Source organism: Pteropus vampyrus, unplaced genomic scaffold (genome assembly GCF_000151845.1).
Source record: "Pteropus vampyrus isolate Shadow unplaced genomic scaffold, Pvam_2.0 Scaffold40, whole genome shotgun sequence".
Lineage (NCBI taxonomy): Eukaryota > Metazoa > Chordata > Mammalia > Chiroptera > Pteropodidae > Pteropus > Pteropus vampyrus.
Window position 1 is genome coordinate 3,952,335 of NW_011888821.1, and position 10,454 is coordinate 3,962,788.

At 51.9% G+C, this 10,454-nt stretch overlaps 1 protein-coding gene across 1 annotated transcript in view; it reads left to right on the forward strand.

Moving 5' to 3' along the window:
- Positions 1-10,454, forward strand: part of LOC105290922 (class II major histocompatibility complex transactivator) — a 34,961-nt gene that overhangs the window by 12,655 nt on the left and 11,852 nt on the right. Inside the window, exons 2-11 of the mRNA XM_023529664.1 lie at positions 154-297; positions 510-605; positions 2,899-2,961; positions 3,141-3,221; positions 5,101-5,145; positions 6,255-6,407; positions 6,856-6,999; positions 7,938-8,102; positions 8,650-8,718; positions 9,548-10,450. Coding sequence (XP_023385432.1) covers positions 174-297; positions 510-605; positions 2,899-2,961; positions 3,141-3,221; positions 5,101-5,145; positions 6,255-6,407; positions 6,856-6,999; positions 7,938-8,102; positions 8,650-8,718; positions 9,548-10,450 — 1,843 coding nt within the window. The 5' untranslated portion in view covers positions 154-173. The remainder of the gene's footprint in view (positions 1-153; positions 298-509; positions 606-2,898; positions 2,962-3,140; positions 3,222-5,100; positions 5,146-6,254; positions 6,408-6,855; positions 7,000-7,937; positions 8,103-8,649; positions 8,719-9,547; positions 10,451-10,454) is intronic.

Below are 10,454 nucleotides of genomic sequence, written 5' to 3' on the forward strand. Positions count from 1 at the left end.
TCCCTCTCCCCACTGCTCTGAGCATGTAAAAGGTGCTAAATGAACACTTTTCTCACTTTCTTTGGCTCCTTCCAACCCTGGCCTTCACTGAGTGACCCGGCCGGACACTGTGGTAGGCGTTAATTCTCTGCGTCTTTTCAACATCCCTTCCAGGCAGTGGACAGTGTGCCGCCATGGATTTAGGGCCCCTAGAAGGCGGATACCTGGAGCTTCTTAACAGCAGTGCTGACCCTTTGCAATTCTACCACCTCTATGACCAGATGGACCTGGCGGATGAAGAGATCGATCTCTGCTCAGGTGGGCTTTCCTCCCTCTGGCCCCATGCCACCCCATGGCACTCCGCGGAAAGGGCCGGCCGTGGAGCTCCGGTCAGCACCACGGACAGCTCCCGTGCCTGTGTGATGCTCTCACTGAGGACATCGCCCAGCCCCGCCGGGTCTCTCCCGCCTTCCCCACCAGCCCTCTTCCCAGATCTTTCCTGCTTCATTCAAGAGGCTTTCCCCCCACAGAACCCGACACGGACACCATCAACTGTGAACAGTTCAGCAAGCTGTTGTGTGACATAGAAGGTGATGAAGAGACCAGGGAGGCTTATGCCAATATCGGTGAGGAAGTAGCCTGAGCCCAGATAAAGGACGATTGAGAGGAAAGGTTCCCACCCCCACCCCCGCTTTTGTGAATCTCATCTATTCTCTGTGAGCCACGGAAGGCCCCTCTATCGGAAAGCAGGGCAAAGGGGATGTGGGGTGGCGAGGGCTAAAAGGACAGAGACTCCAGAGAAGAGGGGATGTGGAAAACAGTGCGGGATGGACCCTTTCACTAATGACCCGCGGGCAAACAAAATCTCACTTTTACATCTTTGCCTCCATTTCTATCCCTTTTTCTATTTCTTGCTCTTCTTCCCTTCCCGCAAAGCCCATACCCTACACCCTCCCCTTCTTTGTCCCCCGCCAAACTACTCTAGTATTTACAGTGCTGCATACGAATCACTGGCTGTGTGTTATCACATCAGATTCTTACAACAAAGGGAGTAGAAACTGTTCACATCTCCATGCAATGGAGATTTAGAGAAGTGAAGCAATCTACCCAAAGCTGCATTAGAGATAGTAATGCCCGTGTCTGAAATGCTAACCTACATCTTTCTCGTTTCAAAGTCCTTATTTTTAACCACAAAAAGGGAAGTATCTGGGGTGGGGAGGTTTGGTGAGGCTTAAGCTGAGAGGCTGGCTTGCAGCTTTGAAAAAGAGCTACAGCTTTCAGATAAAGGAAGAACTCTCTGGGAAGAGGTGTTTCTGCTGTTCTTGTTTTTGGGGGGTGGGGATGGGGTAAAGGATCTCTCCTCGTCAGGATCACCACTGTCTCATACAGAGGCTTTATCAAATTAGAAAAAGATGCCCCGTCTTCTGGAGGACGCAGCCCCCAACAGGAAGTAACAGCTGAACTATCAAAGTGCAGGCTGAATTTCCTGCCCCCATTTCCCCGTTAGCTGGGCGCCCTTGCACCATGAACAACCTGTACAACTGTTCTTAGTGGCCCTTTTCCTGGAAACCCAAGAATCACATCACTCAGGAGGTCTGTGCTTGGCACCAATGTGGCTAGGCTTCCCCCAGCACGCAGCTCACCCTGCATCACACAAGGGCAGAAAATGGCAGGGAGCAGTAACTGTGTGTCTCAGAATTACAGAACTGAGAGTCTGCCTGCTTCCTCGCCTTCCTGAGACTTTACTTGGGGGAAGCAGAAGTGTTTGGGGATGAAGGCACTCACATTTCCTCATAATCGGAGGCAGTAAGAAAGGGTTTGAGGATCGCTTAGGATTTTCCCTTAGGGACATCTACACCGGAAACGGAGCTGCCTGAGTAGGTGGAAGAGGCAGCTTCACTCGTGTGCTCCTCAAGTCTGCTCCTAGAAGGCCACATCCTGGCTTGGGCATGCAGTCATTGAAGCATCCCGAAATATTATGTTGGCTTCCATATGTGTAAAATGGGAATAATAATTACACCAGTTTCGTGGGATGGGTGGGAGGGTTAAATAAGTTCTGTGCGTAAAGTAGTTAGAAAAGGAATTTGCAAAGAGTAAGCAGGCAATACGTAGTAGTTAACACCCCACCACTATAATCATCCCCATCCCCATCCCCATCCCCATCCCCATAACTGCTGCCCTCACTTCATTCCTCAGCTCAGAAGCCTTTTGTGGCTCCCATTTGCCTCTAAACTCAAGTCCTAACTATCTCCAACATGAAACGACAGACATCTCTCTCTCAGAATTTACCACGCATACCCCAAACACCTTTCCCCACTACTCAGAACGCCCTCCACTTTCCACCTCTCAGACACTGCTCCATCCCACTATATACTCTCTCCTCCAGCCTCCTGCTGCAATTACTGTCTTCCCATTGGTTCCAAGCCACGTTCTACTTCATATAATTCACCACTATTTGTTGAGTGCCTAGTGTATTCTGACTACTGCGTCGGATGCTTTAAATGCAGAGCCTCCAATCTTCACCATCCATCCTTGGCTTATGGGCATTATTTACTCTCATTACACAAATGAGGAAATAGAGGCCTCGAGAGGTTAAGTAACTGGCCCAAGGTCACACAGCTCAGAGAGCTAGTTTACGGTAGAGCTGGAATTTAAACTCAACCGCACTGCGTTCCACTACTTTATAGCAATAAATGAGTTTTCATGAGTACATACCTCATCCCTTCAATTAGATTAAGGGCCCACGGAGGCTCAGTGTTTCTTCATTAATTTGATCATTCGTTACGCAAACATTTATTGAGCTTTACCGTGTGCCAGGCCTGGAGGGTCACAGCTCACTGGCGCATAGCCCAAGGCCTAGTACACAATAGGGATTCATGGGAATGCATTGATTCACTGTACTTTTCCTTGTCTGGGCAGCGGAACTGGACCAGTACGTGTTCCAGGACTCCCAGTTTGAGGGCCTGAGCAAAGACATTTTCAGTAAGTTGGGGAGCTCTTGGTTCAGCCTGCATTTCTTTCCTGTTCCTTGGGGAGCACCGTAGTACCCGATGGCCACCCTTCAGTGGGTGGTCGTGTCCCTCCCCGACATGGGAAGAGTGGAGGTTCAGCTTGGGTGTCCATCGACTGGGCATGTTAGTGTCTTTGGTTTTTCTTCAAAGTCGAGCACATAGGCCTGGAAGAAATTATCAGCGACACCATGGAGGTGCTGGAGGAAGCAGGACAGAAAAGTCAGAAAAGACGTGAGTGAGCCCCTCCCCAACCCGGCCTAGCCCTGTCCGAGTCCTGGCCCTGCCTTGGCTCCAAAGCCTGTCATGGCTCCCATTTCCTTCCCTCATTGAGTCCTGTCCAGTCCACTCACCTCTCCCCTTACCACTGCTCCCCGGTGACCCAGGGAGGAAGCAGATGGCCGTGTGCTTGTGGCCACTCTGCTGATGGATCTCTGTCCCTGGCTGTACTGATTGCCGTTTCCAAAGGGACTTTGGGCTCTGGCTTCCCTTTCGTCCTTAGTTGTCACCCCTGTATTTGAGAGAGGTCTCTTCAAGCACAGGTTTTGGAGTCAGCAAGAACTGGCTTTTAGTCCTCTGTCTGCTGTTTATGGTCTCTGTGACCTTGGCAAGTACTTGTACTTCTCTGCCTCCTCAATCTGGCCTCACCTGGCAGCCAACATGAGCTTTTAAATGCATATCAGATCACTTCATTGCCCTACTAACCTTCCAATGGCTACAAAATACGTACTGCAAGGCCTGTATGACCTGACCCTTCCCACCTCTCCAAACTCCCCATGAGCCACTCTGCTCCAGCCACACTGGCTTCTTTCCTTTCCTGTAACCCACGTACCCTTTCCAGCTCAGGGCCTTTGCACTTGCTGTTCTCTCTATATGAAATGCCCTTCCCCTACTTCTTTTCATGGCAAACTCCTTCAAATCTTTTAGGTCTTGGCTGACATATCACATCCTCCTGGAGGTCTTCCTTGACCACTGTTTCACATAGATTATTTATTTCCCCTTGTTTGTGTCTCTCTTAGCACCTTAGCACTTGTCACAATCTAGACATACTTTATTTATTGCCTTTGGAGTCGTCTGGAGTTGTCTGCCTCCAGGGAACACCCCCTCCTTCATTCATTTCTTTCTTGTTTCCATTTAATAAATATTTTTTCTCTACATTCTATTATGAAAATTTTCAACATATGGCAAAGATGAAAGAATTGCACTACAAACAACCCACCACTTACATCCTATAATTCATGTTTGTCTATAGTTGCCTTCACACATCTCCGTCCATCCCTCTCTCCATCCACCCATCCATTTGTTTTATATCTGGAACATTTCGAAGTACATGCAGACACCAGTACACTTCCCATAGGTCCTTCAGCATCCTTGTACTTTTTCCAGACTGCTTGGTATTTCATTGGTGGGTGAACCATAATTCGTTTACCCCTTGCTAAGGGTCACAAGGGTTTTTCTTCATTGATGTGCTAAGTGCTTGGTATTCGCACGCTGATTTGCAATGTGCTTCTACAAGGTAGGAATCACCCCTACCCCCATTTCACAGATGAGAGATCATAGGCTCAGAGAGGCTGTGTTGCAAAGACACGTAGTCAGGAAGGGATCAAAAGCAGGTTGTTTTTCATTTTTATTTTATTTTATTTTATTTTTTATTTTATTATTATTATTTTTTTAGGCGAGGCAACCCTTGATGACCTCACAGATTGCAAGGACCTCGTCAGCTTACAATCCCTTATCTTTTATTTTTCATACCTACAGCACCTGGTATCCTAGGTGGTCTCCCATCCAAGTACTAACCAGGCCCGACCCTGCTTAACTTCTGAGATCAGACGGGCTCGGGCTTGTTCAGAGTGGCATTCGTTTTTATTTTTTTAAACTCAAACTCATCTTATTTATCACCTCTGTGTTTCCACCACTTCCAGTGCCTCACTGCCCTGCGAGCCTTGAGGTGGGGTTGGGCAGGAATGGTCAGAGGAAGGGGAGGGGATGGGACCCCCAAGGCCACTTCCCAGCCATGTAAGGCAAAACTGTTTGGCCTGCTGGGGTCCAGGAGCCCCTCCTGGCTTGGAACATCCCTTCCCTGGGGCTGATGACCTCGGTGTTCTCTCTGTAGCCTTTCCAGAGGAGCTGCCTGTGGACCTGAAGCACAGGAAGCTTGGTGAGTAGCGTGGGTGGGTCCAGGGAGATTTCGAGGCTGGAAAGGTCAGGCCTCCTCGGGTGCACATGTAAACTGGCATTTGAAAGCAGAGGCTCTGAGAGGTGAAGCCACTTATCCAAGATCACACAGCCAGTGAGAGGTGGAGCTGGGATACTCAGCTTCTCCTACAAAGCCTCTTCCCTAACAGCCTCCTCTTCTTTATGCCGAGTCGAGCTGAGCCCCTGCCCTTAGCCTTATTCCACTGCCCCTCCAGGCCATACTTCTTCTTTTTGGGTGCAGAGTCCCCAAGGGTCAGCTGGTTACCCAGTGCCCTCCTTCCCTCCTTAGAACCCCATGCCTCAGTGAGTCTCTTCCCCCAAGCTCACCAGCTCCTCCCACCAGATGCTTCCTCCCCTTCCTTTCCACCCCCCTTCCTCTCCCCAGCCCTCTTATCTAGTCCCTTCCCCTCCCCTCCTTCTCCTCTCTCCTTGCACCCCAGTTGTTACTGCAAAGGTGGAAGGACCAGCCCCTGGGTGAGGACAGACTAAGGAATGAAAGGCTCTAGTAGAGGAAGCCAGATCCCAGCCCTCAAAGAGTCCCGATCTTATGGGGAGATAGCAGCTCTGCCCGTGAAGACCCCAGGACAATGGAGAAGTAGAAGGACCTCCCAGTCTGATGGTGGGGGTAGGGGCGAGAGTGAGTCTCTACCCTTTTAGATCTCCTCATTAAACGGAGAAAAACCCTGTCCCAGTCTGATGAGGGTACAAACCCTCCTTTCTTTGGGAAGAGCTTGGGGCCTCTTAGGGTCCCCCCGAGAGGCTTCCTGACTGGCTGTAGAAGGTTGTAGGGGCCTGGGCCAATAGCCCTAGTGGCCTAATGGGGCTGCCAGTAGCTCTCCATCTTGGGAAGCTCTCAGGGCCCAGTCGCAAAGAGAGGTCTGGCGGCAGGAGGCTGCCTGGCACAGAGCAGCTGCCAATCAAACCAGCTTCTCCCAGGGCTGCGAAGAGGACAGGTGTGTCCTCCCCCTGCCAGGAGAGATCTCTGCTCCTGGAGCTTCCCCATCCGAGGGAGGCCCCTCGGGGCACCCACCCAGATCTCATGCAGCCTCTAACTCCACCCTTTCCTCACAGCCGAGCCCCTCACCGAGCCCATGGTGACTGGCACTTTCCTGCTGGGACCAGTGAGTAACTCCTCAGCTCTGCCCTGCCTATCACCACCTGCTCTGTTCAACAACGATTCAGCATCCAGCCAGACCCGGCTGGAGGAAACCGCCCCAATACCCGGTATGTGACGGGCTTGGAGAAGATGGGCTTGCCCCCGCCCCAGAGGTGCCTAAGAAGTGACTGAGGCAGAGGCCACCGGGACAGGAACCCCAGTGCCCACCACTGTCACCCTTTTCTGTCCCAGTCAGTCCCATCTTCAGAGACTTTATCAGTTCGGTCTGTACCAGAGAATGTGCCCTGGAAGGAACCTTGTCTCCGGGAGGCACAGCAAGGAATCCTTACCAGTTAGGGACTGCACCTACATCAACTATGGAAGGAGCACTTTTCTGTGCCGGCCACTCTGCTAGGCACTGGGGACACTGCCATGGCAAGACAGACATAGCAACCACTCTCCAGGAGATTGGAGGCCTTTAGAAAGGGAGTCGGATGTTAATTAAATAATCACAAAGCAGGATTGCAAACACAGGTGCTACAGAGGATCTCACCTCACTGCCTTTGTCCCTTGCAGTGCCCTCCTCCACTTCCTTGTCAAGCTGCCTGAGTCTCCCGGCTGGACCCATCCATATCATCCCCACTGTCCCCACTCTGCCCCAGGGGCTCTGGCAAATCTCAGGGACTGGGACAGGGGTCTCCAGCATACTCATCTACCAAGGTGAGTGAGCGAGGCCTAGCCCCCCACCCCCTCTTCCTGCTACCTAACTACTCCTGGACCCTGGCCCCACCCCTCCCCCAGTCATCTGACCACTGTAGCCCAGTACCTTCTCATGATCCTCCCGACCCAGAACACCTTTCCACGTCCCCATTTCCTAAAAAGCAAAGCAGAAGAGCCGAGCTCCCCAAGGTGGTCTAGGTGAGTGACCCACTGAGTAGCTAGCTATACAGCCTTCTATGTCACTTTCCCCTACTGAGCCTTAGTTTTCCTTTCTTTTTTTTTTTAACTTTATATATTTTTAAATCACAACATCAAGACGTGCTCATTAACAAGCCAAACAATAAGAGATGCTTAAAAGAGTTACTGAGTCTCTCCCTCACTCTTTTAGTTTACCTTGTGTGCAGTTTGATGTGCATCCTTGCACAGCTTTCTCTGAATTACCTTGTTTCTTGATCAGTCAAATGGTTCCTTCTGACTGCCACACTGACAGGTTGTGAATGGTCCAGGAGAAGGCATGTTTGGGTTTTCAGGGGTGGGAGAGAGAATGAGGCCAGGGGAACACTTCTACTCATTTGAAAAGTATACTTTGAAGGTTGCGTTCCAGTTTTTGTATGATGAACTGGTGTCCCAAGAATCAAGGGAATGTTATACACATCTAAGAAAATGAGCACTGACCATACAGTAGGAAAAGTACCGTAACAGCACTTGTCCTAAGCTCCCTATGAGCTGATTACGTCCATTTCACAGATGGGGCTCCAGGAGCTAGATGTAATTCTAGGGCTCTCTCCTCAACTCCATCCTGAAATGCCGTCCTTTGGAAGTTCTCTTCTCCTCTCCCCAGGCTTCCCAAATCCCACAGCCTTTGGGGTGGGAGATGACCCAGTGGGTTCTTAAATGGGCAACTGGTTGTTCTTACACTCCCTTCTCCCCCAATGTAGGCAGGATGCCTCAGGCCAGCCAAGCACCCCCTTCCAGCAGCCCAGCTGTCTACAGCCTCCCAAAGTCCCCAGATCGGCCCAGCTCTTCCAGCCCCTTCGCCCCATCTGCAGCTGACCTACCCAGCATGCCAGAACCAGCCCTGACCTCCCGTGCCAACATGACAGGTAAGGATCGCTGGGTCCATAAGGGTTCTTAGAAGCAGGATTCAGGGCCTGGGGGAGGAAATTGCGTCAGGCAATTATTAGATCCTCAAACAGCTGCCTAGAGGGACAAGCAGGCTGTGTTTATGTAAAGCAGGGCAGCAGGGGTCTCCAGGGAGTGGCGGGCATGGGGGGTTGGGCGAGGGGGACAACTTTCCCATGTCCCACCTAAACGGGGCTACCAGCCTTCACCAGCTTGTCACCTGGCAGGAAAACTGGCCCAGTGTGGCCCAGATTCTCTGAATTGTTAGCAGAATCTGGAAATCTTGATTTTTACATAGGTATTGTGATTTTTGAAACATTGGTGAAAAAATTTAAAAGTACAGAGGCCAAAGAAAGACATCTTTGAGCAGGCTACAGCTTTGGGTCATCATCTTCTGGCTTCCTTCTTGGGGAGACCCAGCCCATGTAGGCTCTGCCCTCTAGATGCTCAGAGGACTGAATGCCAGAGGGAGGGAAGATTCTGGGGTACCCATCACCCTAACTCTGACACTACCTTCTTCAACTCCAGAGGCCCAGATGTCCCCCACCCAATGCCTAGCAGCTCACGAGGTCTCCAGCAAGCTTCCAAAATATCCTGGTGAGTGGTGGCAGGGTCCCTCTGCCCTGGGTGCTGAAGGCGGGAGCCCAAATTTGGCTTCACTTCACTCATTCACTCAACACGTATTTGTTGGCACACTCATTCGTTCACTTACTCATTTGGTTCCACCATCATTTCGGCATTCATTCTGCCACTCACTTATGCTTAAGTAATATTTTTTGAGGACCTACCTCTCACTAACCCCACAACATCTTGTTTGTGAGCCTGAGAAAATGAACCAAGGGAAGAACGGGTGATTGAGTGAGTGGATGAAGGAGGATGACGAGGATGAGCATGATAGAAGGTGAGAACGAAAGAGCAAGTAAGAGAATGGCCGAGTTGCTAAGCGCTTACTCTGTTCCAAGTCGAAGCATATTAAGTCATCAGTGTCGCACACAGCTCTCATATTATCCCCATTTTACAGATGAGGAACCTGAGGCACAGTGAGGTATATAACATGCTCAAGATTCCACTAATAAGTCATGGGACTAGGATTTGAACCAGACACATGGGTTCCACGATCTTAACACCCCACCAATGGCTACCCTATTGTAAGTGAGCAGCAGAAGAAGAATGTTAGTGAGTAAATGAAGTGGAAAGATAAATGAGTGAGAAGATGAGTGAATGAATGGGTATGGGAATGAATGAATGAATGAATGAATGAGTGGATAACTGAATGAGGCAACTGATAAAGAAGCCAGTCAGTGAAGACTGCATGGTGAACCGATGAAGAAGCTAGTGATGGTGGCCCGGCCGGCCTCTTGGCTGCCCTCGTCATGGCCACTAGCATCCTTCCCCACCCTAACACACACCCCCCTTGGCTGTGCAGAGAGTGTGCGGCAGTTCTGCCACTCGCTACGGGACAAGTACCAGGCTGAGCCTGCAGGCCCAGAAGGCATCCTGGTGGAGGTGGACCTGGTGAGGGCACGGCTAGAGAAGAGCAGCGGCAAGAGCCAGGAGAGGGAGCTGGCCACCCTGGACTGGGCAGAGCGGCAGCCGGCCCGAGGGGGTCTGGCCGAGGTGCTACTGGCTGCTGGTGATCGCCGGCGGCCGCGTGAAACACAAGTGATCGCTGTGCTGGGCAGGGCAGGACAGGGGAAGAGCCGCTGGACCCGGGCAGTGTGCCAGGCTTGGGCCTGTGGCCAGCTGCCACAGTACGACTTCGTGTTCTACTTGCCCTGCCACTGTCTGGACCGCCCAGGGAACACCTACCGCCTGCAGGATCTGCTCTTCTCCCTGGGGCCACAGCCAGTGCCCGTGGACGACGAGGTCTTCGGTCACATCCTGAGGAGGCCGGACCGTGTTCTGCTCATCCTGGATGGCTTTGAGGAGCTCGAAGCCCAGGATGGCCTCTTGCATAGTATGTGCGGGCCCACCGCAGCGGAGCCCCACTCCCTCCGAGGGCTGCTGGCCGGCCTCCTCCAGCGCAAGCTGCTGCGAGGCTGCACCTTGCTGCTCATGGCCCGGTCCCGGGGCCGCCTAGCTCAGAGCCTGAGCAAGGCCGATGCTCTGTTTGAGATGTCTGGCTTCTCAGCTGAGCAGGCCGAGACCTACATGGAGAGCTACTTCGAGCGGTCGGGGGCCGATCACCACCGAGAGAGAGCCCTGGCACTCCTCCGGGGCCAGCCGCTCCTCCTCAGTCACAGCCACAGCCCCACCGTGTGCCGGGCCGTGTGCCAGCTCTCAGAGACCCTCCTGGAGCTGGGAGAGGAGGCCGAGCTGCCCTCCACACTCAC